Source organism: Dendrobates tinctorius, unplaced genomic scaffold (assembly GCF_039654945.1).
Source record: "Dendrobates tinctorius isolate UK_male_01 unplaced genomic scaffold, ASM3965494v1 ptg000162l, whole genome shotgun sequence".
NCBI lineage: Eukaryota > Metazoa > Chordata > Amphibia > Anura > Dendrobatidae > Dendrobates > Dendrobates tinctorius.
The window spans coordinates 50582111-50608533 of NW_027361829.1; the positions used below are offsets into that span (position 1 = coordinate 50582111).

The 26423-nt window shown below is 43.5% G+C and overlaps 1 protein-coding gene across 1 annotated transcript in view; it reads left to right on the top strand.

The window, feature by feature from the left end:
* SUGCT (succinyl-CoA:glutarate-CoA transferase) overlaps positions 1 to 4893 on the top strand; it is a 1606806-nt gene extending 1601913 nt beyond the window's left edge. Inside the window, exon 14 of the mRNA XM_073550015.1 lies at positions 4284 to 4893. Coding sequence (XP_073406116.1) covers positions 4284 to 4447 — 164 coding nt within the window. The 3' untranslated portion in view covers positions 4448 to 4893. The remainder of the gene's footprint in view (positions 1 to 4283) is intronic.
* The last annotated feature ends 21530 nt before the right edge of the window (positions 4894 to 26423 follow it).

Here is a 26423-nt window from a genome sequence, read left to right on the forward strand (position 1 = left end):
AGTATTCATGACTTCAGGGAATGGGCTCTATCATGGGGGTTTCTACTAACAACGTTGTTTTATACCTTGCTATGACTGTAAAACATATTTTGCAGAAACCACAGCGGCATTCGTTCTGTTATAGCTTTGCTGTCTCGGCTGCTGTACAAAGGTGGGCTCTGTTTATAATGCAGCATTGCTTATGCCGCAGAAACAACACGCTCACTATTTTGATGAATAGAAGCAAATTTGTGTAAAACATAATTTATAACATGGAGCTTAATTTATTCATAGATGGGGAGCAGTTATTCTTTACCTGTATCTCGATTTCTACAGATCATTCACTATTTGTAAGCCAAGGTACTTTATGCTATTCTGGACAAGGTGGTGCAGTGTGAAATTCATTGAGCAATTAAAGCCACAGTTGACGTTTTGTCTTTTCGCTATCATGCTATTATAGAAAGAATATATACCACAGACCTTCAATCCTATGACTTGTGTAATTACCTATTACTATTGAGAAACTCCCAGAAACAGATTTAATTTGTGTCATCATCTTTAAACACACTCCAGGATTGATTCCTGGGAATTTTCAGACATGATTAGCTCTAAATACTGATCTTTTGGTTTGGCTCAGCTTACCCAAAATGCCACAGGCATATACTTTAGCGTGTTTCATATAACCTCAAAGCCATCAGGCAAAGTGCAGAAAATCCCATGGACATTACTGGACAAACAAGCAGATTTCTTAGGGTTCTTAGAGCACATGACAGAAATTAATCACCCCCTCTCTGTCCATATACCCATCACACATCCTCCATCCCATAGACACATCTTCCATAAGGATCTCCGGTATGGAAGTTGGGGCAAATCCCTCAGCACTCTGATTCTGACCCCAGGCTTCTATTAAAGGGATCCCCAATATGGAAGTTAGGACTGTTCCACTCAGCACTGTGGTTCTGACCTCAGGCTCTGTTAAAGGGATCATTGGTATGAAAGTTAGGGCAATTCCACTCAATGCTCTGGTTCTGATGCCAGGTCTCTCTTAAAGGGATCCCCGGTATGGAAGTTAGGGCAATTCCACTCAGCGCTCTGGTTCTGACCCTAGGCTGACAGGATGATGTGGGATATTAGGGGTAGTAGTCCGGTGGCTCTGGCTGACGGGATGATGTGGGATATTAGGGTAGTAATCCGGTGGCTCTGACGGGATGATGTGGGAGTAGTCCAGTGGCCCTGGCTGACGGGATGATGTGGGATATTAGGGGCAGTAATCTGGTGGCTCTGATGGGATGATATGGGATATTAGGGGTCATAGTCTGGTGGCTCTGATGGGATGATGCAGGATATTAGGGGTAGTAGTTCGGTGGCTTTGATGGGATAATGTGGGATATTAGTGGTAGTAGTGTGGTGGTTCTGGCTGATGGGATGATGTGGGATATTAGAGGTAGTAGTCCGGTGGCTCTGACAGGATGATGTGGGATTTTAGGGGTGGTAGTCCAGTGGCTCTGGCTGACGGGATGATGTGGGATATTATTGGTAGTAGTCGGTGGCTCTGAGGGGATGATGATGGATATTAGGGGTAGTAGTCTGGTGACTCTGATGGGATTATGTGGGATATTAGGGGTAGTAGTCCGGTGGCTCTGATGTGATGATGTGGGATATTAATGTTAGTAGTCCGGTGGCTCTGACATGATGATGTGGGATCTTAGCGATAGTTGTCCAGTGGCTCTGGCTGACGGGATGATGTGTGATATTAGGGGTAGTAGTCCGGTGGCTCTGGTGGGATGATGTAGGATATTAGTGGTAGCAGTCCGGTGGCTCTGATGGGATGATGTGAGATATTAGTGGCAGTAGTCCGGTGGCTCTGATGGGATGATGTGGGATATTAATGGTGACTCTGATGGAATGAAATGGATATTAGGGGTAGTAGTCCAGTGACTCTGGCTGATGTGGGATATTAGAGGTAGTAGTCCGGTAGCTCTGGCTGACGGGATGATGTGGGATATTAGGGGTAGTAGTCTGGTGGCTCTGGCTGACGGGATGATGTGGGATATTAGGGGTAGAAGTCCGGTGGCTCTCACGGGATGATGTTGTATATTAGTGGTAGTTGTCTGGTGTCTCTGGCTGATGGGATTTGGGATATTAGGGGTAGTAGTCCGGCGACTGTGACAGGATGATGTGGAATATTAGTGGTGCCACCAATATCCCACATTATCCCATCAGCCAGAGCCACTGGACTGCTCCCCCTAATATCCCACATCATCCCGTCTGCCAGAGCCACCGGACTACTACCCCTGATATCCCACATCATCCCGTCAGAACCAGAGCGCTGAGTGAAATGGTCCTAACTTCCATACCGGGGATCCCTTTAAAGAGGCCTGGTGTCAGAACCAGAGCACTGACTTCCATACCAATGATCCCTTTAATAGAAGCCTGGGGTGGTGATAATCAGAGTGCTGAGGGATTTACCCTAACTTCCATACCAGAGATCCCTTTAAGAAAGGCCTGGGGTCAGTACCAAACGCAGAGTGGATTTGCCCTCACTTCCATACTGAGGATCCCTTTAAGAGGGGCCTTGGGTCAGAACCAGAGCACTGAGTGGATTTGCCCTAACTTCCATACCGGGGATACCTTTTAAGAAAGCCTGGGATTAGAACCAGAGCGATGAGTGGATTTGCCCTGACGCATACCAATGATCCCTTTAATAGAACCCTGGGGTCATAATCAGAGTGCTGAGGGATTTGCCCTAACTTCCGTACAGGAGTTCCCTTTAAGAGAGGCCTGGGGTCAGAGCCAAATCACTGGATGGATTTGCCCTCACTTCCATACCGGAGATCCCTTTAAGAAAATTCTGGGGTCAGTACCAAAGTGCAGAGTGGAAGTGCCCTAACTTCCATACCAGTGATCCCTTTAAGTGACCCTGGGGTCATAACCACAGAGCTGAGTGGAACGGTCCGAACTTCCATACCGGGGATCCCTTTAAGAGAGGTCTGAGGTCAAAACCAAAGCTCTGGATGGATTTGCTCTGACTTCCATACCAATGATCCATTTAAGAGGGTAGATGTGCCTATTGGATGAGGATGTGTGATGTGTATATAGGCACGGGAGGGGGGATTCATTTCTTTCATGTGCTCTCTGCTCCTTTCTGGGGGCAGACAGTGACTGGGAGCTTATGTTCCTGGGGATGCTAGATTTCTCTCACCATGTCAGTGTTTGCTGAGGTGTTGTCAAGTGGGAAAACTTGCTCATAACAACCAATCACAGCTCAGCTTCTTTTAACCAGCTCTGGTGAAATGATAGATGCTTAGTGATTGGTTGCAAGCAAAACTGTTGCTCATAGCAACCAATCACAGCTCAGCTTCTTTTGAACAGCTCTGGTGAAATGAAAGATGCTTCGTGATTGGTTGGTGATGCACACACACACACATTCAGTTTTATATATAGAGATTTTGCAATTTCTCATTAGCACTGATGATTTTTAATCTCCTACTTCATGTCCTTCAAGGAAGAGTTTTAAGCAAGACTCCTTATTGGTGGCAGGATTACAATGACAGATAACACCTCTACACACAACTTAATATCAAACAATCCACCATTCACAATAGATGTTATCACAGCTCACTCAGCTCACTCTTCCTTCACAATGACCATTGCACAGACTCATTAGCTGCTTCAATAAAATGCTAGGATCAGGGTCTGATCATTTTGGCTATGCACAGGTATTGTTTCCTAAAACAACACAAAGTGAAAGTCCAATAACTTCCCAGTGTCCAGTGTAAAAACTGCAAGATTTCTATTTTTTTTTATTTTTAATACAGATTGTGATATGGAAATAAAACATTGTCGAAAAGTAAAAAAAAACACATTGAACAGAAGAAAATTATTTAAGCAATAGATCATTTTCTGCTAATAGTTTCCCTTAAAGTATGACTAAAGCAACAAGACCTATAGTACGGTTGGTGTCACCTTGATCACCAGAATCATACCTGATAAGAAATGTTACTCCAAACACAAATTTTCAGGTATGGTGTCTAAGAAATAAAGTCAGCATGAAGACCCAGGAACAGTGATGAAGTATAAAGTATAATTATATTTTCACTCCCACCATCTACAATTAGATGTAGAAAGAAGGAAGATCTTGTTGAAGTAAGCGGATTTAGCCAACTTATCTAAATCATTTAAGTTCTAACTGAACTTCAAAACTTAAAATAGAAAAAGTATGTAAATTACATTTTGAGCTCTTACATATAAGCTGAAGCTAAGCAACTAACTAAACTAAGCAGATGCCATTTTTATGTTCATAGGTCCAGCAGTAAGATTCAGCAATTTCAACATGTCTGCACTTCAACCACCTCCAGTCATTGGGCAGCACACAGTGGAGGTCTTGAGAAACATATTGGGATATGAAGACAACTATATTGCTGAACTGATAAAAGACAAAACAATATCTCAAAATGAGGTTCAATAATGTAGAGCTGTTGGCAGCATCTGTGTCTACTCAGCACAGATGTATAGGGGCCATTACAGTCTGGTCTTTTTAAATAAATTCAATTCAAATTAATTGCTTTTAATTTTATTGTAGTATTAATCCATGTTTTTCATTGAAATTGAAATTAACATCGGGCATATTATTCATAGTTTCTGCTTAGTGTAGAAACCTGTATTGTTTTATTAGAAGTTTCATTATTGTCTTTTAAGTTGCATTTATGTATACTAAACCAAAGAAGTAATGAAGTTAATGGATGGCGTTGTTTATTTTATTTAACTTCCAAATCATTTTTGCATATTCATTACATTTTGAGTTAAAAGCAGTTTGGCAAATTCACTTTTTAATCAATGTGAACCCTTACACTCTATGTACAATGATAAATAGGAACTGTTACAAGCTAAAAGAATAAAAAATGTTTAAAGAAACCCTATTGGAGGAAGTGATTTTGATCCTAAAATGCATGCATTTAGGAATAAAAAAAATGGGAAATGCAAAAAATAATTATTATTCTTTCTATTTTTCTTTTGTAGTTTACTGACAGTAAAAATAAATTAATATAATTCTACAGGTAAATGCAGTGATACCTAAGGGGTCATTGAGACTTAAGTGAATTTTCTTGTACACAAAAAATGGACTGACTTTCATCAGAGTGTCCAACGTTCGTCAGAGCTTCATCAGTTCTTCTCAGATGAAAGAAACACCTTCTGGAGGCCCTCAAGCTTCTCTTATCAAACAGTCCAGAAAAATTGGACAGCACATGGATAACATCTGCATTGAGGAAAATAAGTATTTGATATGCTGCTGATTTTGCAAATTTTCCCACCTACAATGAATGGAGAGGTCTGTAATTTTTATCTCTGGTAGACTTCAACTGTGAGAGACAGAATCTAAAAATAAAAACCAGACAATCACATTGTATGATTTTTAAATAATTAAATTACATTTTATTGCATGAAATAAGTGTTTGATCACCTACTAACCAGCAGGAACTCTGTCTCTCAGAGACCTCTTAGTTTTTCTTTAAGAAGCCCTCCTACTCTGCACTCGTTGCCTGTATTAATTGCACCCATTTGAACTTGTTACCTGTATAATAGACACCTGTCCACACACTCAATAAATCAAACTCCAACCTCTCCACCATGGCAAAGATCAAAGAGCTGTCTAAGGACAACAGGGACACAATTTTAGACCTGCACAAGGCTGGGATGGGCTAGAGGACAATAGGCAAGCAGCTTGGTGAGAAGGCAACAACTGTTGGCTTAATTATTTGAAAATGAAAGAAACATAAGTTGAAAATTCTCACCTTTTTTGGGTTAGGATGATTCTGAGAAAGGTCAGAAATCAGCCTAGAAGTACATGGGAGGACCTGGTCAATGACTTGAAGAGAGTTGGGACCACAGACTTAAACATTACTGTTAGTAACACATTACTGTTAAAATCCTGCAAGGCATGCAAGGTCAACTTGTTCACATCAGCACATGTCCAGGCTTGTATAGAAGCTCACGAGTGACCATCTGCATGATCAAGGAGGGGCAAGGTAGAAGATCATGTGGTCACATGAGACCAAAATAGAACTTTCTGGTATCAAATCCACTCGCTGTGTTTGTAGGAAGAAGAAGAATGAATACAACCCCAAGAACACCTTTCCAACTATGAAGCATGGCAGGAAAAACACCATACTTTAGGGGTGCTTTTCTGCAAAGGGGACAGGACGACTGCATCTTATTGAAGGGAGGATGGATAGGGTAATGTATTGAAAGATTTTGGCCCACAACCTCCTTCCCTCAGTAAGAGCATTGAAGATGGGACTTGGCTGGGTCTTCCAGGATTACAATGATACGAAATATACTGCCAGGCAACTAAGGAGTGGCTCCAGAAGTATTTCAAGGTCCTGGAATGGCCTAGCAAGTCTACTGAAATGAACCCAATAGAAAATCTTTGGAGAGAGCTTAAACTCAAAGTTACTCAGCGACAGCCCCAAAACCTGAAAAATCTGGAGAAATCTGTATGGAGGAGTGGGCCAAAATCCCTGCTGCATTGTGTGCAACTTGGTCAAGAACTACAGGAAACATCTGACCTCTGTAATTGCAAGCAAATGTTTCCGTACCAAATATTAAGTTCTGGTTTTCTATTGTATCAAATACTTATTGCATATAATACAATGCTAATTAATTATGTAAAAATCATGCAATGTGATTATCTGAATTTATTTTTAATATTCTGTCTCACATGGCTGAAGTGTACCTTTGATAAAAATTACATACCTCTCCATTTTTTGTAGATGGAAAACTTGAAAATGGGCACTGTATCAAGTAATTATTTTCCCCACTGTAAGTGTCCGATTTTTTTCACAAACCCATAGACTTGCATTGGCTAGTTTGATTTGATACTCGACGGTTCAAGAAAAAATTCAGACATGTGAAATACCATATAGATTATTATAGGTACAGTATAAGTGTTATCTGTGAAATACATTGCAGCACTTGTAAAAGAAAAAATGACTTTTGATGAGCCCTAACACATAGAAACCCTATATATATTTAAAAAAATGCACAATTAAAACATGTTTTATGAAAAAAGATGATTTTTGTGTTGCTGTAACTCAAGGGCCTTAACTTTTTTATTCTTTCTCCACGGTAGCTGTTCTAGGTATTAATTAAACCGTTTAGGATATATATAATTTATTGATTAACTTTTATCAAAAAAATTCATAAAGGAGTGTGGTTAAAAGAAAGCAAATCCAAATAATTGTTTTGTTCAATGCAATGCTTGTAAAATTAATCATTTAACTTTAATCTATAGTTTATTTCAATTGTGGTGTTACATTACCCCACTTCCCCAAAAAAGATTGTCAAGAAAAACTACATAAATACATGGCAAGTAAAAGTTTGGGCATCCCTGGTCAAAATTACTGTTATTATGGACAGTTAAGCAAGTTGAAGATGAAATGATCTCTAAAAGCGCTAAAGTTAAAGATGACACATTTTCTTGTACATGCCCCAAAAGCTAGGACCTGCTACAGGCCACTGTATTCATGTGGCATCTACTGGTTTAATATTAAATCCAAGTGTTAAAACTTTTAACTTTAACTTTTGGTGGGTGAAGCCAGGACATGTTGTACATGCATTTCTCCTTGGAAGCCTGAAAAATATTGGTTGTTCGAGACATTGTTTAGAAGAACAGCTTAAGCCCCCGTTACACACTGCGATATCGCTAGCAATATCGCTGTAAAGTCACCGATTTTGTGACGTTGCAGCGATATTGCTAGCGATATCGCTGCATATGATACTTACCTCCGACCGGCTCCCCCGCTGGTTATCGCTGATCGCACGAGAAGCTGCTGGATCATTTCTCGTCGGTCACTTCCTGCTGCGCTTCCTGTGGCGCCGACGAACGACGCGTGGAGCCGGGCGGGAGGACGCAGGATCGCCATGTCTGACAGGTAAGTAGCGATCCCCGTCCCCAGCGATGTCGCTAGTGAGATCTGCCTGTGTGGCAGCTCACTGGCGACCACCTAGCGATGCACCAGCGATCCTGACCGCGTCATATCGCTGGTCGGGATCGCTGGTGCATCGCTAGGTGTAACAATACCCTAACTTTGATTGAAAAGCTGATTGTAGAGGGTAAAACTGATTAAGAAGTGCAGACAATGATAGGCTGTACAGCTAAAATGATCTCCAATGCTTTAAAATGGAAAGCCAAACCAGAGAGACATGGATGAAAATGGAAAACTGCCATTTAAATGGATGAAAGAATAGCAAAGACGACAATGGCTCAGCCAATGATCAACTCCAGGATGATGAAAGACAGTCTCAAGATACCTGTGAGAACTGTGACATTTAGAAGACTCCTGTATGAAGCTAATTTTTTAGCAAGAAGTCTCCGCAAAGTCCCATTGTTAAAAAAAGACGTGCTGAAGCGAATACAACATCAACTGGCCTAATGAGAAATGCAGAAACATTTTTTCAATTGATGAAAGTAAAATTGTTCTTTTTGAGTCCAAGGGCTGAAGACAGTATGTTAGATGACCCCCAAACTCTGCATTCAAGCCACAGTACACTTTGAAGACAATGAAGCATGGTGGTGAAAGCATCATGATATGCGCGTGTTTTCTTACTATGGTGCCGGACCTTTTTACCGCATACCAGGGATCATGGACCAGTTTGCCTATATTAAAATACTTGAAGAGGTCATGTTGCCTTACATTGAAGGGGATATTCCCCTGAAATGGGTGTTTCAACAAGACTATGACCCTAAACACACCAGTAAATAAGTAAAATCTTGGTTCCAGTCCAACAAAATTGAGGTTATGGAATGGCCAGCCCAATCCCCGAACCTTAATCCGATAGAACACTTGTGGGGAGACATTAAAAATGCCATTTCTGAGGCAAAACCAACAAATGCCAAAAAATTGTGGGATGTTGTGTGGGATGTTGTCAAAGCATCCTGGGCTGGAATTACAGTTGACAGGTGCCAGAAGTTAGTTGGTTCTATGCAACATACGGTAGATGTGAAGCAGTTCTAAAAAACTGTGGGTATACAACTAAATATTAGGTTAGTGAATCACAGGAATGCCAAATCTGCAAAAAATAGTACAGATTGTGAGTTTGTATAGGCAAATGAAGACACTGCTATTTTTTGAACAGCCCAATGTTCATTTTTTGTTATTTTTTGTAAAGCAGTTAAAAATTACATACATTTCTTTTCATGTTTTGATTTACAAAAGAGTGTGCAATGTTCCCAATGCTGTAAATAAAAACTAGTATAAATATTTTGGGATTAACTCATGTTTTTGAACACACTGCTATTATGTTGAACACTACTGTATAATGAACACTTTTTTAAAGACTCTTTCTCAGACAAACAAGCAGGCCCGGATTGGCAATATAACCAACCGGGCATTTTCCCGCTGGGCCGCTGTCACGTGGGCCGCGGGTGGCCGCTTGCCAGCTGCTGCGGCCACTGTTGCTCCTGCCGCCGGCCCTCTGCGGGCACGGCGGTGATAGTTTCAAGTTCCTCCCGCACTGCAGGGAGATAAGCCGCCATGCCTCCCCCCACGCCTTAGCATGAGACCCCCTCCCCTCCGCAGCCACTCACAGCGTCGCACTCGCTTGCCTGCTCGCTCTGTTCGCAGGACCTGTGATGAGGTCACAGGAGGGGAGGAGTCAGGGGGTCACATGATCAGCAGGAGCCTTTGTCCAGACCCCCGATCATGTCACCCCTGACTCCGCCTCTCCTGTGACCTCATCACAGGTCCTGTGCGCTCAGCCTTGCCTCTACCGTCTGCAAGACTCTGCTTTGCTGTTGTCATGGTACTGGTTGAGGTATGTATGTGTGGGGTCAGGATTTACAGTGTGGATGTAGCAGAGCTGTGTGTGTACGAGGTGTACGGAGCGGAACCGTGTGTGTACGAGGTGTACGGAGCGGACCCGTGAGTGTACGAGGTGTACGGAGCGGAGCCGTGAGTGTACGAGGTGTACGGAGCGGAGCCCTGTGTGTACGAAGTGTACGGAGCGGAGCCGTGTGTGTACGAGGTGTACGGAGCGGAGCCGTGTGTACGAGGTGTACGGAGCGGAGCCGTGAGTGTACGAGGTGTACGGAGCGGAGCCCTGTGTGTACGAGGTGTACGGAGCGGAGCCCTGTGTGTACGAGGTGTACGGAGCGGAGCCGTGAGTGTACGAGGTGTACGGAGCGGAGCCCTGTGTGTACGAGGTGTACGGAGCGGAGCCGTGTGTGTACGAGGTGTACGGAGCGGAGCCGTGTGTACGAGGTGTACGGAGCGGAGCCGTGAGTGTACGAGGTGTACGGAGCGGAGCCCTGTGTGTACGAGGTGTACGGAGCGGAGCCGTGAGTGTACGAGGTGTACGGAGCGGAGCCGTGAGAGTACGAGGTGTACGGAGCGGAGCCGTGAGTGTACGAGGTGTACGGAGCGGAGCCCTGTGTGTACGAGGTGTACGGAGCGGAGCCGTGAGTGTACGAGGTGTACGGAGCGGAGCCGTGAGTGTACGAGGTGTACGGAGCGGAACCGTGAGTGTACGAGGTGTACGGAGCGGAGCCGTGAGTGTACGAGGTGTACGGAGCGGAGCCGTGAGTGTACGAGGTGTACGGAGCGGAACCGTGAGTGTACGAGGTGTACGGAGCGGAGCCGTGAGTGTACGAGGTGTACGGAGCGGAGCCGTGAGTGTACGAGGTGTACGGAGCGGAGCCGTGAGTGTACGAGGTGTACGGAGCGGAGCCGTGAGTGTACGAGGTGTACGGAGCGGAGCCCTGTGTGTACGAGGTGTACGGAGCGGAGCCCTGTGTGTACGAGGTGTACGGAGAGGAGCCGTGAGTGTACGAGGTGTACGGAGCGGAGCCGTGAGTGTACGAGGTGTACGGAGCGGAGCCGTGAGTGTACGAGGTGTACGGAGCGGAGCCGTGAGTGTACGAGGTGTACGGAGCGGAGCCGTGTGTACGAGGTGTACAGAGAGGAGCCGTGTGTACGAGGTGTACGGAGAGGAGCCGCGCGTGTACGAGGTGTACGGAGAGGAGCCGTGTGTACGAGATGTACGGAGCGGAGCCGTGTGTGTGTACGAGGTGGAGCCGTGTGTGTACGGGGTGTACTTAGAGGAGCCGTGTGTATGAGGTGTACGGAGCGGAGCCGTGTGTGTGTACGAGGTGGAGCCGTGTGTATGAGGTGTACGGAGCGGAGCCGTGTGTATGAGGTGTACGGAGCGGAGCCGTGTGTATGAGGTGTACGGAGCGGAGCCGTGTGTATGAGGTGTACGGAGCGGAGCCACGCATGTACGGAGCGGAGCCGTGTGTGTACGAGGTGTACGGAGAGGAGCCGTGTGTGTACGAGGTGTACGGAGAGGAGCCGCACGTGTACGAGGTGTACGGAGAGGAGCCGCACGTGTACGAGGTGTACGGAGAGGAGCCGTGTGTACGAGGTGTACGGAGAGGAGCCGCGCGTGTACGAGGTGTACAGAGAGGAGCCGCGCGTGTACGAAGAGGAGCTGCGCGTGTACGAGGTGTACGGAGAGGAGCCGTGTGTACGAGGTGTACGGAGAGGAGCCGTGTGTACGAGGTGTACGGAGAGGAGCCGTGTGTACGAGGTGTACGGAGAGGAGCCGCGCGTGTACGAGGTGTACGGAGCGGAGCCGCGCGTGTACGAGGTGTACGGAGCGGAGCCGCGCGTGTACGAGGTGTACGGAGCGGAGCCGCGCGTGTACGAGGTGTACGGAGCGGAGCCGCGCGTGTACGAGGTGTACGGAGAGGAGCCACGCGTGTACGAGGTGGACGGAGTGGAGCCGTGTGTATGGAGTGGAGCCATATGTGTACGGGATGTACGGAGAGGAGCCAAGTGTGTACAAAGCATACAAAGCGGGCTTTTCCCACGGACACAGGAGTACACGGCGGAGCCCCGAGGAGCATTTTAAAACACACACATGACGTTCCACCTGAAGTGATGTGCTGGAAGCTGACCGGAAATGAGAATTTCTTGAGGAGATTGTGACGGAACCAGGAATGCTTCAGATCCATCACCGTGTCCTCCTCCGACAGCGCAGACAGCAGGATCGCCTTGGAACCGGGGATGCCGGCCATGTGAGCGGATCATGATACCTCCTGCACCGGGAGGCTCAGGTGGGCACTACAATGGGAGTCGGGCTGCTATAGTATCTTTGTAGAATCTTTCTTTATTTCTTTCTCTCTTTTTCTTTCTTTCTCTGTTCTTTCATTCTCTGTTCTGTCTTTCCCTCATTTTCTTTCTCTCTCTGTTCTTTCTTTCTCTCTCTGTTCTTTCTTTCTCTCTCTGTTCTTTCTTTTTTCTCTCTGTTCTTTCTTCCCCTCTTTCTTTCCTCTCTTTCTCTCTGTTCTTTCTTTCTTTTCTTTACTTCTTTCTTTCTCTCTCTGTTCTTTCTCTGTCTCTCTCTGTTCTTTCTTTCTTTCCCCTCTTTCTTTCTCTCTCTGTTCTTTCTGTCTCTCACTGTTCTTTCTTTGTCTCTTACTGTTCTTTCTTTCTTTCCCCTCTTTCTTTCTCTCTCTGTTCTTTCTCTGTCTCTCTCTGTTCTTTCTCTATCTCTCACTGTTCTTTCTTTCTTTCCCCTTTCTTTCTCTCTCGGTTTTCTTTTTTCTCTCTCTCTCTCTGTTTTCTCTCTTCCTTAGTGCCAGTCAGTGTGCCCATAATGCCAGCCACTGTGCCCTCAGTACCAGTCAGTGTGATCAGCAGTGCTAAATGGGTGCGATTAGGTGTGTACATGGGTGTGACTAGTTGTGAAATGGGTGTGGCTGGGCGTGGGCAAAATTTGCAGCGGCGCGCTATGCGCGCCGCAGTCTTTGTCCATCTTTCCCTTCTTCAAAAGTTGTGAGGTATGATAGGGGTGGCTATGACCAGGGGGTCTGGTTGCCCAATAGAGAGCAGTTCTGCCAGGAATTCTGTTACCGTGCGTACAAAAGGGGACAGAGATTTGGGAGGAGTACTGTACCTAAAAGCAATAAATAGGACTGAGCTGAAATACTGGGCACAGCTGTGACTACATGTTATATAGTCGTGTTAATCTCCTCTCACTTCTTGTAACCTACAAGTGTACAAAGATATTATATAGTCACCATGTGACTAGTGGGCCTGTGTAACTTCAAATGCCAGGGCTGAATTTTAGTCCCAGTCCGGCCCTGCAAACAAGCCTTGGTTTTAGTATTTTTTTCTTCATTAGGTAATTAGGACTGATAGGTTTTAAGCTGTCCTCCTTGAATGTAAAGCATGAAGAATTAAAAAAAGGTGCTGTACTGCAGTATATCATGGACTAATCAATTCACAGTCATACAGACTCTGTATTTTCTGTACCTCCTTATCACTTTGACCTTCAATCCCCAGAGTATAAAACCCTAAAATGACCATTGCTTTGCTTGTATAGTTTTTTTTTATAGTGATTGTGAATGTTTCCCCTAATTGGCTGCACTAAAGCATGTAATGTGATAGCTGCAAGGCATTATATGGAAGCCAGCACGACCGCGCCTGACATCATGTAAATCTATTCTCTGGCTGATGCGTGAAAAGGTGTTGTTTTTTTTCATCCAGGTGAATCAATTCACAAATTGGTCAAATTAAGTGAGAACTACAAATGTCATGGAATTCAACTTGTAGTCGATTTGCAGTGGATTAATTTGATCATTTGTGATATGACTAGAGATGAGAAAGACCTTTGAAGATTAGGTTTGGTTACGATCGGCGCCAAACAGCGTGCTGAATATATCTGAACCCCATTGAATTCAAAGAGAAGCAAAACCAAATGCGTAGACAACACCTTCAGGGTGCCCAAAATCTGTCAAAACAGCTCAAATTAGGGGCAAATTCCAGGAAAAGTGGCATCAATTGACCCAGAGTACAAATAGCATAATTGTACAGCATGGATGCATGGGACAGGGCCTGGGGCAGGGCTTGGACCAGCATTTCTAGCTTAAACATTGATCAGTAACAGGTGAATGAGTGACTGGTGTCGATCTGGTGCTCTAGAGCCCTGACAAATTCAAGCAACAAGCATGAAGGAGACCCAACTTGAAGTCCAATCATTTCCAAAAATTAGGGTCCGACAGCAGGAAAAGTGGCATGAATTGACCCACCGTAAAAATGTTATAATGGTGCAGCAGTCTGGCATGGGCCATATATGAGACAGGGTCTGGGCCAGGATTTACAGCTTTAAATTTAAGTTAAAATTAGGTGTGTGAGGGACCGGTGTGGCCTCAATTACGCTAGAGTAGAAGAAATAGTATAATAGGGACCGACACATCTTCCACTACAGCCAAGCCAGCAGATGGACCCCCAACTTGGAGTCAAAACATTTCCAAAAGTTAGGGGAAGACACCAAGAAAGGTGGCATCGATTGACCCACAGTAGAAATTTTATAATGCCATAGAAGAGATGGATGGCATAGAGCCTGGCCCAGCATTTCTGGCTTTCAAATTGATAAGTAAGAAGTGGATGAGTGACAGGTGTAGGCCTGGTGCTCTGAGACCCCTTCCACTACAGGCAACCCACCAGATGAAGACCCAAGTTGGAGTCTCTACATTTCAAAAAAATACTGGCACACAACACCAAAGTGTCATCAATTTCCTCAGAATAGAAATAGTATAATGAGACACATGTCACTACGGAGAACACACAACAAGGAGACCCAAATAAGAGTCTCCATTTACCAAAAATTTGGCTTGTCATGACTCAGGAGGAAGAAAAAGCAGGTGGAATAGAAGAAATAGTAGGTGATTTAAAAAATGGCAAATTGTAAAAGCAACAGCAGTGGACACAGCTTCTGATTGTTGCACCACCAAGGCAAGATCAATGCAGCATAATGAAAACTACACCATCGTCTAGTCTGCCCTGTCTGCAACTGGAATGCAAAAGTCCTTGGAGATCCATGAGTTGTTCATCTTGATGAAAATTAGTGTTACAGGGTTACCGTGACAGTGTGGAGCCAGAAGACCACAGGATCTTATTGCTCCTACTCAGATGCTGAGAAGAAGCACTTCTTCATTTTAATGGCATTTATTCCTTCTGGCAGAACAGGGGTTTATTGGCCATGTTGAAAATCTCTGAGCTCGCAGCTGAGTTTAGTTAGCCACTCCTTTCCCCTTTATAATCTGGCCTCTGATACAAATCGTTGTCAGAGATAGCATTTCCTGCATGGCTTGAGGAGGGAGAGGTGTTTGAAAAGAAGTGTTGGAGGAAGTTATCTGTGACGGTTGTTTGGTTTGTGAGTGTGCTAATTCCTTATCCTTTTGTATTTTGGTTTATTTCCCCACCTCCACTTACCGCTGTATTCTTCTGTTTTATGTGAGTGAATATTTTGTATGCCTGGAGTTTTCTGTTAACCCTTATTTGTGTTGCCTTGTTTGTGGAGTTGGTGTACTACTGTGCAGAGTAGCCCCCATCTTCCCTGGGTGGAGGAAGATAACAGAAGGAAGGCTAACACAGGAGAAAGGGTGGAGACCCAAGCATCTTCATCTTCAGAAGTATGCCAGAGAATAACGCAAGCTAGGGTGCCCCTTAGTGTTAGGGACAGGGAAGGAGCCCCTGGTCTTGAGTCACCCGACAGATGAATCATGACAGTTAGGCTGTCTAAAGTTTCAGGGGACAGATGGATGCACTTATCTGTCAGGACTCCACCAGTAGTGCTGACAACACGTTCTGAGAGAACGCTGGCTGCCGGGCATAACAAAACCTCCAAGGCATGGTTGAGGAGCTCAGACCTCTCTACCATTTTTGAAGACCAACGCAAAAGGGGGGGCACACGCTTCCTGATGGCACCGATACTGAGCTCCAGATACTCCTGCACCATCCTCTACAGTCATTCACTATGTGTCAGACTTGTACTCTGTTCTGCTTGCGCATAGGATGGTGTAAAATATGTGTGAAGCGACTCACAGAAATTGCTTTTATCACTTACACTGCCGCTGCTAATGTTTTTGCAATGATTACTCGACGTTCCTAGGGTTGGAAGTCTATAACTGCGATGCACACTGTGTGCCTCATTGCTGTCTTGGGCAAAACCACTATTAAGATGGTCTATAAGCGTGTTTCAATACTCCAGTATGTATGCGTCCCTGTCCAGGATGGGAGTATCATTCAAAATTTACTCTTGTACCGTAGATCTAACATAGTGGCAACCCAGTAGTCAGCACTATTTCTAATCCTAATATTACGGTCATCATGTTGCAGATAGTGCAGCAAGAAGGCATTCACATGTAGAGAGCTTCCATGAGGTTCAAGTCCTTGTCGGGTAGGTGACAGGGAAACATTAAAGCTTGCTTCCTCCATCCCCTTCTGTCAACCAGGGATGACAGAGAGGGGATCATTATAATCTTCATCTCCTGACTGTTGCACACTCATCAACTCTTCCTCTTTAACCTCCTCCAATTGTTCCACGGCTCCTGCACATTCACTAACAGTATGTCTGGTACCATGAGCCCCATCGATCTCTGTCATACTCCCTCCCATGTCACCCCCAGTGCCACGACAGTCTGGAACTTAGAGATACTATTATCCCTTCCACATCCTCCTCTGCTTCTTCCTATTCCTCTGGGACCACCACCTCCTCCCTCAGACTATTCAAAGTGTGCTCCAGCATATAGATGACTGGAATAGTGATGCTGATGACCACATAGTCAGTGCTAACCATCTTAGCAGCCATTTTGAAACTGTGCAGAAGGGTGCAGAGGTCCTTTATCTGTGGCCACTCTGCAAGCGTGATTTGCTCAACTTCCATACTGCATTGGCCCAGGCTACACAAAATGACATGAGATGTTATGGTAGATTGAGAAAGATGTGATGTGCTCGATGTCTGAGATTGGTCAAAAACAGCAGGCATGTCCACTTCCGTAACATCTGATGGGCTCTCACTCACCTCGACTATAGCGAGTAAGCAAGTGGAGGTTTTGCAGCCAGAGACTGAGGATCAAGAAGAAGTGGATAAGGTTGATTCGGCAGCCGGATAGTTGTGGGGCCACTAGGCCACATTTTAGTGCAGTGAGATTCCCAGACTAACACATGTTGATTTCAATCATGTAGTAGTCAAATTATTGGATTTTTTACCTCTATTGAGTAGTTTTTTCCAAAGCTGTTAGATAATGTGAGTTGGGTCATCATTTTCAGTCTCAAAAAAGGATCAGGCTAGGCAACCATTGCCACCCCTGTGAACTGCAGACCAATGACTGCTGCTAGCTAGAGCCAGAGTTGTGGCTGAGGATACAGTTTGTCGTGGTTGCATTACTTTGTGTCTGTGCAGGAAGCCACAATGTAACCCCCTCAACTTCTTCCACCTCCTCTGCTGAGCTACTCAGCTGCATGCCTCTTGCTTCACATCAAGTGAGATCTACATCCTCATCATCATCCTGTATGTTCTCCACTCCTCACCCTGAGATTCACCCTCCTCCTCTTACTGCCCTTACAGCACAGTACTGTGCACATGCTCCTCAGGTACCTGAGTCTCATAAGGATCACCTCCATCCTTAGGGGTTAACGTCTGCTGGCAAAGGTCTGGATTCTGCTCGGACCCTACTTTGTCCGGCCCCAGTTCCAACTCTAAAAAATTTTGGGCATCAGTGCAGATGCTTTCTTAATCTTGAGTATGTGAATCTTTGAAGCAGGCCTCTGATACCCAAGGAATAGAATGTGTGAACAGCTGCACTGTGTGTAATATTAAGGTGGAGGAATAGGAGGAGAGGCTACTTGATGCAGTGCTTGCCATCCACTGGGGTACATGACCTTTCTGTCCCTCATCTACAAGGCATACTTATGTGAGGCTGCCAAAGAAAGTGAAAAGTGTAGACCGTCCAGTAATAGAAGTTGTCAGTTATCTTTGGATAGCATGAGCCAATGTTTGTTCAGTAGAGCCTTCAGTAACATTACCACCTATCCCATGCACACCTTGAACACCACGCCTATTCCTTCTTCCACCACGGTCTCAATTTTTCCCACTTATGTTGGATGCACCCTTCCCCTCTTATAACCAACTGTTTCACAACCCTAAGCCCAAACCTGTCAGTCACCTGTCAATAAATTAACAAGCAGTGTTTATTGGCTGAGATAGTGTGGCTGGACCACAGAATTAGCACAAACAAATTATAAAGCACCACAAATACTGGCTGGTGACCAGCTCATGCAGCCTTATCTATCCCCCACTCCCTCAAGATGGCTGGACCATCATTGTAAATAAGCCCCTGTACTTTGTCTCCCCCGCCCCATTGTAGATTGTAAGCTCTAATGAGCAGGGTTGTGTTAGTTTGCTTTAATTGTATTATTTTTAATGTTGTTACTTATGACTAGTGTTGAGCATTCCGATACCGCAAGTATCGGGTATCGGCCAATACTTGCTGTATCGGAATTCCGATACAGACTTCCGATATTTTTTCAATATCGGAAGTCGGCATCGGAATCGGAAGTTCAAAGTTGATTGACAGCCTGACGTCATCATGATGCGCGGTGTGTGCGCATCATGATGCGCCGTCATTTCGGGCCTTCCAGGGGTCTCTGCCGGCCTGCCGGGGGGCTGTGTGGACTGCCCGGGGTCTGTACCGGCCTGCCGGGGGGCTGTGCCGGCCTGCCGGGGGGCTGTGTGGACAGCCCGGGGTCTGTACCGGCCTGCCGGGGGGCTGTGCCGGCCTGCCGGTGGTCTGTGCACCCTGTGGGGGTCTGTACCGGCCTGCCAGGGGGCTGTGCCGGCCTGCCGGGGGGCTGTGCTGATGTCCAGGGGTCTGTGCAAGCATCGTCCGATGGGACTATAAGTCCCATCTGGCGATGCCTGCTACCATGACAGTGATTGACACATTAGCCAATGATGGGACAGTAGTAGTCCCATCATCCGGCTAATGTGTTAAATGTTAAAAAAAAAAAAAAAAAATACTACATACATACTACATACATACTACATGCATGCTACATACATACTACATGCTACATACATACTACATATATACTACATGCATGCTACATACATACTACATACATACTACATACATACTACATACATACTACATGCATGCTACATACATACTACATACATACTACATGCATGCTACATACATAACATATATACTACATGCATGCTACATACATACTACATGCTACATACATACTACATACATGCTACATACATACTACATACATACTACATATATACTACATGCTACATACATACTACATACATACTACATGCTACATACATACTACATATATACTACATGCATGCTACATACATACTACATACATACCACATATATACTACATACATACTACATGCATGCTACATACATACTACATACATACTACATGCATGCTACATACATAACATATATACTACATGCATGCTACATACATACTACATGCTACATACATACTACATACATGCTACATACATACTACATATATACTACATGCTACATACATACTACATACATACTACATGCTACATACATACTACATATATACTACATACATACTACATACATACTACATGTATGCTACATACATACTACATGCATGCTACATACATACTACATGCATGCTACATACATACTACATACATACTACATATATACTACATGCATGCTACATACATACTGCATGCTACATACATACTACATACATACCACATATATACTACATACATACTACATGCATACTACATACATACTACATGCATGCTACATACATAACACATATACTACATGCATGCTACATACATACTACATGCTACATACATACCACATACATACTACATACATACTACATACATACTACATGCATGCTACATACATACTACATGCTACATACATACTACATATATACTACATGCATGCTACATACATACTACATGCTACATACATACTACATACATACTACATGCATGCTACATACATACTACATACATACTACATGCATGCTACATACATACTACATGCTACATACATACTACATATATACTACATGCATGCTACATACATACTACATGCTACATATATACTACATGCTACATACATACTACATGCATGCTACATACATACTACATACATACTACATGCATGCTACATACATACTACATGCTACATACATACCACATACATACTACATATATACTACATGCATGCTACATACATACTGCATGCTACATGCATGCTACATACATACTACATACATACTACATGCTACATACATACCACATATATACTACATACATACTACATAAAATACATTCATACAATACATACATAGACATACAGTACATATAACATAGAGTAACATACTTACCAATACTTGTCACATTGTTCCCCGAAGCCATTGTCTTTTAAAGGAATAAATATTAACATAACAAACCACAAAAATACTCACCCACGATCCGAAGCAGTCCACGAGTGTGTCCCACGACGATCTTGGGTAGAGAACTGCAGCATCAGCTGATGCCGCCGTTCTCTACGGGCTGCAGGAATCCAATGACGGAAGGTAGGTATCCTTTCGCACTGTATTCCTCCGCCACTTAAAAAAAAAAAAGTCCCTAGTCTCACTTTATGCCATTGCTGTGTGGGAATTTCCCACGCAGGAATGGCATAAAGTGAGACTAGGGACTTTTTTTTTTTTAAGTGGCGGAGGAATACAGTGCGAAAGGATACCTACCTTCCGTCAATGGATTCCTGCAGCCCTTAGAGAACGGCGGCATCAGCTGATGCTGCAGTTCTCTACCCAAGATCGTCGTGGGACACACTCGTGGACTGCTTCGGATCGTGGGTGAGTATTTTTGTGGTTTGTTATGTTAATATTTATTCCTTTAAAAGACAATGGCTTCGGGGAACAATGTGACAAGTATTGGTAAGTATGTTACTCTATGTTATATGTACTGTATGTCTATGTATGTATTGTATGAATGTATTGTATGTAGTATGTATGTAGTATATATGTGGTATGTATGTAGCATGTAGTATGTATGTAGTATGTATGTAGCATGCATGTAGCATGCAGTATGTATGTAGCATGCATGTAGTATATATGTAGTATGTATGTGGTATGTATGTAGCATGTAGTATGTATGTAGCATGCATGTAGTATGTATGTAGTATGTATGTAGCATGCATGTAGTATGTATGTAGCATGTAGTATATATGTAGCATGTAGTATGTATGTAGCATGCATGTAGTATATATGTAGTATGTATGTAGCATGCATGTAGTATATATGTAGTATGTATGTAGCATGTAGTATGTATGTAGCATGCATGTAGTATATATGTAGTATGTATGTAGCATGCATGTAGTATATATGTAGCATGTAGTATATATGTAGCATGTAGTATGTATGTAGCATGCATGTAGTATATATGTAGTATGTATGTAGCATGTAGTATGTATGTAGTATGTATGTAGTATGTATGTGGTATGTATGTAGCATGTAGCATGCATGTAGTATGTATGTAGTATATATGTAGTATGTATGTAGCATGCATGTAGTATATATGTAGTATGTATGTAGCATGCAGTATGTATGTAGCATGCATGTAGTATATATGTAGCATATATGTAGTATGTATGTAGCATGTAGTATATATGTAGTATGCATGTTGCATGCATGTAGTATATATGTAGTATGCATGTTGCATGCATGTAGTATATATGTAGTATGTATGTTGCATGTAGTATATATGTAGTATGAATGTAGCATGTATGTAGTATGAATGTAGCATGTATGTAGCATGTAATTTTTTTTTTTTTTTTACATTCAACACATTAGCCGGATGATGGGACTACTACTGTCCCATCATTGGCTAATGTGTCAATCACTGTCATGGTAGCAGGCATCGCCAGATGGGACTTGTAGTCCCATCGGACGATGCCTGCACAGACCCCCGAAGCCTGCACAGCCCCCCGGCAGGCCGGCACAGCCCCCCGGCAGGCCGGCACAGCCCACCGGAGCCTGCACAGACCACCGGCAGGCCTGCACAGCCCCCCGGCAGGCCGGCACAGCCCACCGGAGCCTGCACAGCCCCCCCGGCAGGCCGGCACAGCCCCCCGGCAGGCCGGCACAGACCACCGGAGCCTGCACAGACCCCCTGGCAGGCCGGCACAGCCCCCCGAAAGGCCCGTACAGACCCCAGAGAGGCTGTACAAGGGAAAAACAGGGTTTTTCTTATTCCGATACCGGAAGTCCCATAGACTTGAATGGGACTTCCGGTATCGGAATCGGCGATACCGATACTTTTTTTTAAGATAGGCCGATCCATTCCGATCCGATACTTTGAAGTATCGGACGGTATCGCTCAACTCTACTTATGACTGTTATGTATGAACTGTTAAACTGTAAAGCACTACGGAATATGTTGGCGCTATGAAATAAACATAATTATTATTATATGCTGAAATGTGGACTGGTGGCTGGACAACCAAATTAGCACAAATAATTTAAATGCTGAAATGTGGACTGATGGGGAATCAAAGACTTAGCACAAAATATTTATATTCTCATCTATGGACTGGTGGCTAGACCACACAATTAGCACAAAGGATTTATATGCTGAAATGTGGACTGGTGGATAGACCACAGAATTACCACAAAAGATTCATATGATGACATGTGGACTGGTGGTGATACCACACAAATAGCACTAAGGATTTAGATGCTGGAAGGTTGATTTGACACAGGATCCTATCTATCTGAACAAGCTGACAATAAATGGCCTACCTAACCATCTGACTACTTGCAGCAGCAGCAGTAGCCTCATTATGCTGCTACAGTTACAAAATGGCACGTAAAGGTACTGTCACACTTAGCGATGTACCAGCGATCCCGACCAGCGATATGACGCGGTCAGGATCGCTGGTACATCGCTAAGTGGTTGCTAGTGAGCTGCCACATATGCAGATCTCACCAGCGACATCGCAGGGGACGGGGGTCGCTACTTACCTGTCACACTAGGCGATCCTGCGTCCTCCCGCCCGGCTCCACGCGTCGCTCGTCGTCACAGCAGGAAGCGCCGCAGGAAGCTGACGACGAGAAACAGTCCAGCCTGTTCTCGCCGATCAGCGATAACCAGCGGGGGAGACGGTCATAGGTAAGTATCAGACACAGCGATATTGCTAGCAATATCGCTATAACGTCACTAGTTATAGCGATATTGCTAGCGATATCTCTTAGTGTGACATGCCATTTAGCCACACATCTGCTTTTCATATGGGGAGGGACATGTGACTTTGGTAGCTGACGACACAAGCCCTTGAGTCTTGTTGTTGTGTATGGTTTCTGTGCCCTGACTGGCTGCCGGTATCTCACACAATCCTTATTGAAAAAATGACTAAGTATGGAATGGACAAGGCAACTATTAGGTGGATTCATAACTGGCTTAGTGATCGGACCCAAAGAGTGGTCATAAATGGCTGCACATCCAGTTGGAAGAATGTCTCAAGTGGAGTAGCACAGGGCTCTGTACTGGGCCCTGTATTGTTCAACATCTTTATCAATGATTTAGATTAAGGAATTGAAGGTAAACTGATTACATTTGCTGATACAAAGCTAGGAGGGATAGCTAATACTAGAGAAGAGAGAGAGGATTCAAAAATATATAAATAAACTGGAGCAGTGGGCAGCAACTAACAGAATGGTTTTTAACAGGGAAAAATGCAAAGTACTACATCTGGGCAATAACAATGAAAAAAGCATATACACAATGGGAGGAATACGGCTAAGCAACAGCACATGTGAAAAAGACTTGGGTATACTAATAGATCACAGAATGAACATGAGTCAACAGTGTGATGTAGCAGCAAAAAAGGCAAATACAATTCTAGGATGTATTAACTGAAGCATACAGTCTAGATCGTGTGAAGTCATTATTGCCCTCTACTCCTCTTTGGTCATACCTCACCTGGAATACTGTGTTCTGTTTTGGGCACCAAATTTAAAAAAAAGACATCAACAAACTGGAGCAAGTTCAGAGAAGAGTGACCAGAATGGTGACCGGTCTGCAAACCCTGTCTTATGAGGAACGGTTGCAGGATTTGGAAATGTTTAGCTTGCAAAAGAGAAGACTGAGAGGAGACTTACAGTAATAGCTGTCTACAAATATCTCAAGGGCTGTCACATTGTAGAAGGATCATCTTCATTCTCATTTGCACAAGGAAAGACTAGAAGCAATGGGATGAAACTGAATGGGAGGAAACACAGATTAGATATTAGAAAAAACTTTTTGACAGTTAGGGTGATCAATGAGTGGAACAGGCTGCCACGAGAGATGGTGAGTTCTCCTTCACTAGAAGTCTTCAAATAGAGGTTGGACAGACATCTGTCTGGGATGATTTAGTGAATCCTGCTTTGAGCAGGGGGTTGGCCAGATGACCCAGGAGGTCCCTTCCAACTCTACCATTCTATGATTCTCTATGCTTCTTTGATTATATTATTTTAAAAAAAAGAATATCACTCCGATGCTCCTCTAAGATCTACACACCGTCCTCTCATCAGTCATGTCCCCCTGCTCATCATACAGCACCACTATACATTCCAAGTCCTAGCAAAAGCATTTGTGGAAACTCGATCATTTACTAAACTTTTGCTGAAGTTTGCCGCAAATCTGTACATGAATCCGAATGTGCAAAATTTGCACTCAATTTGAGATTGGAGAATGTTTTCTCAACAAGTTCGCTCATCTCTAGAGATGACCACACAAACATATGCTGCTTATATTTGCACTTTTAGAATCTTAACTAACTTAGTTATAAGTGGAAATTGTCCTTATGCATCATACATAATTTTAGAATAACAAAGTTAGATGTCTTAAAATATTGGTAAACCTCCATAAATAAAAAGAATAAATGATATCACCTTTCAAATAATTGCTCATTGGAAACACTAGACTATAACTGCGCTTTCTAAGTACAGCAGAGCCAGACGTTGTGTGTATAAAATTCAGAAGAAAGAGAAAGCCTTTACTTTGGTCTTATTTTATTTATAAATTAGACTGTAGTTGGTGCCATGCAGGCTACTCTGCTAGCTCCTGGTGCAAAAAGGCTCATTCACCGCTCGAGTCATTAACGCTGAACTTAAATTCTCCTTTAACAGTCAATAAAAAGTTAAAACAGCGCTTGATTTAAGCAGCAGAATCCAAAAATGCCATAGAAACACAATGTAAAGCAAATATTTACACAACACAACGGGTAATGGATCTCACTGTTACAATGACACTGTATTGTTAAGATCTATGTTTATTTTACAGATTTACATAAAAAGATTGTAGCGTCAAAGTGCATTTTTTTCCCTTCTTTAGTATTAATCCCACAGTAATATTTCATCCATTAACCAAATAATGCAGAAAATAGGAATACATCTTATTTAGCTTTATTCCGTACATAAATGTATATTTTTAGTATGACACTCTCCTTTAAATAAATGTATAACAAATTTGGCACAAAGTATCCCTGTTGTAGTGAAGCTGTGTTCCGAGCTGTGTGATAAGCTCTATAATGGGAGGTCAACTCCTGTGGAATGTAATCCTTTTAATTTATGTTTTCTTCTTTATTTACCCATTTTAAAGTATGATATTGATTACATTTGTAGACTATTAGGTATCAGAAAAAAAAAATCCACATTGTTATTATGAATCAAGAAGCTGCAATGTTACTTCTGGTAATATATGTTGTCCCGTATAAAATTATTAAATACACACCAAAGAAGAAAAAGAATGCCAGGACCAGTATTATACCATATTGAATAAATAATATACTTTCTTGAAATCAACATTAAAATTCAAAAAGCAGACACATAAGAGATGGTAGGTGAGACAATGGAGGGTATGCATAAAAGATATGAAGTAAATTTATATTCAATGTATTCAAGAGAAGACTATATCATATACAGTGCGGTGCAAATTAATTGGGACAAAGCATTTTTTTAAGTAAAATCGTAAGTTGGTTACCAGTCAGTGATTCAAACCAGTTTTAACTGCTTTGAACAGGTGTGAGTGCCTGTTCAAAGCAGTTAAAACTGGTTTGAATCACTGACTGGTAACCAACTTACGATTTTACTTAAAAAAAATGCTTTGTCCCAATTAATTTGCCCAGCACTGTACATACTCACATAGCAAGTTGCTCTCAATCAGAGTGAAGAGATGTGAGCAGTAGATTGACATGTGCATTTAAATACACAGTTGTTGTGAGTTCATTTTTCCCTTCACCATTGAGGTCTGATGAACTCCCTCCTCTTGTGAAGGACGGTAGTGAGGCTGATTACCAAACACCTGGGCAGTTAGATGATGACTGGTTGGCTGGAATTGAGGACTGGATATAAGGCTGCCGACGCCCTTCTTCCTGGCTGGTGATTTTCCTGCTGGATTCTTGGAGACCAGTCTGATTCCTGCATCTCAAAGCTAAGTTTTTCTGCTCTTCTTTGTACTCTTCAGTTTTGTTTTTGTTTTGCCTTGTTTTTTGGGAGTTCTGCCATCCCCGGCCGGGG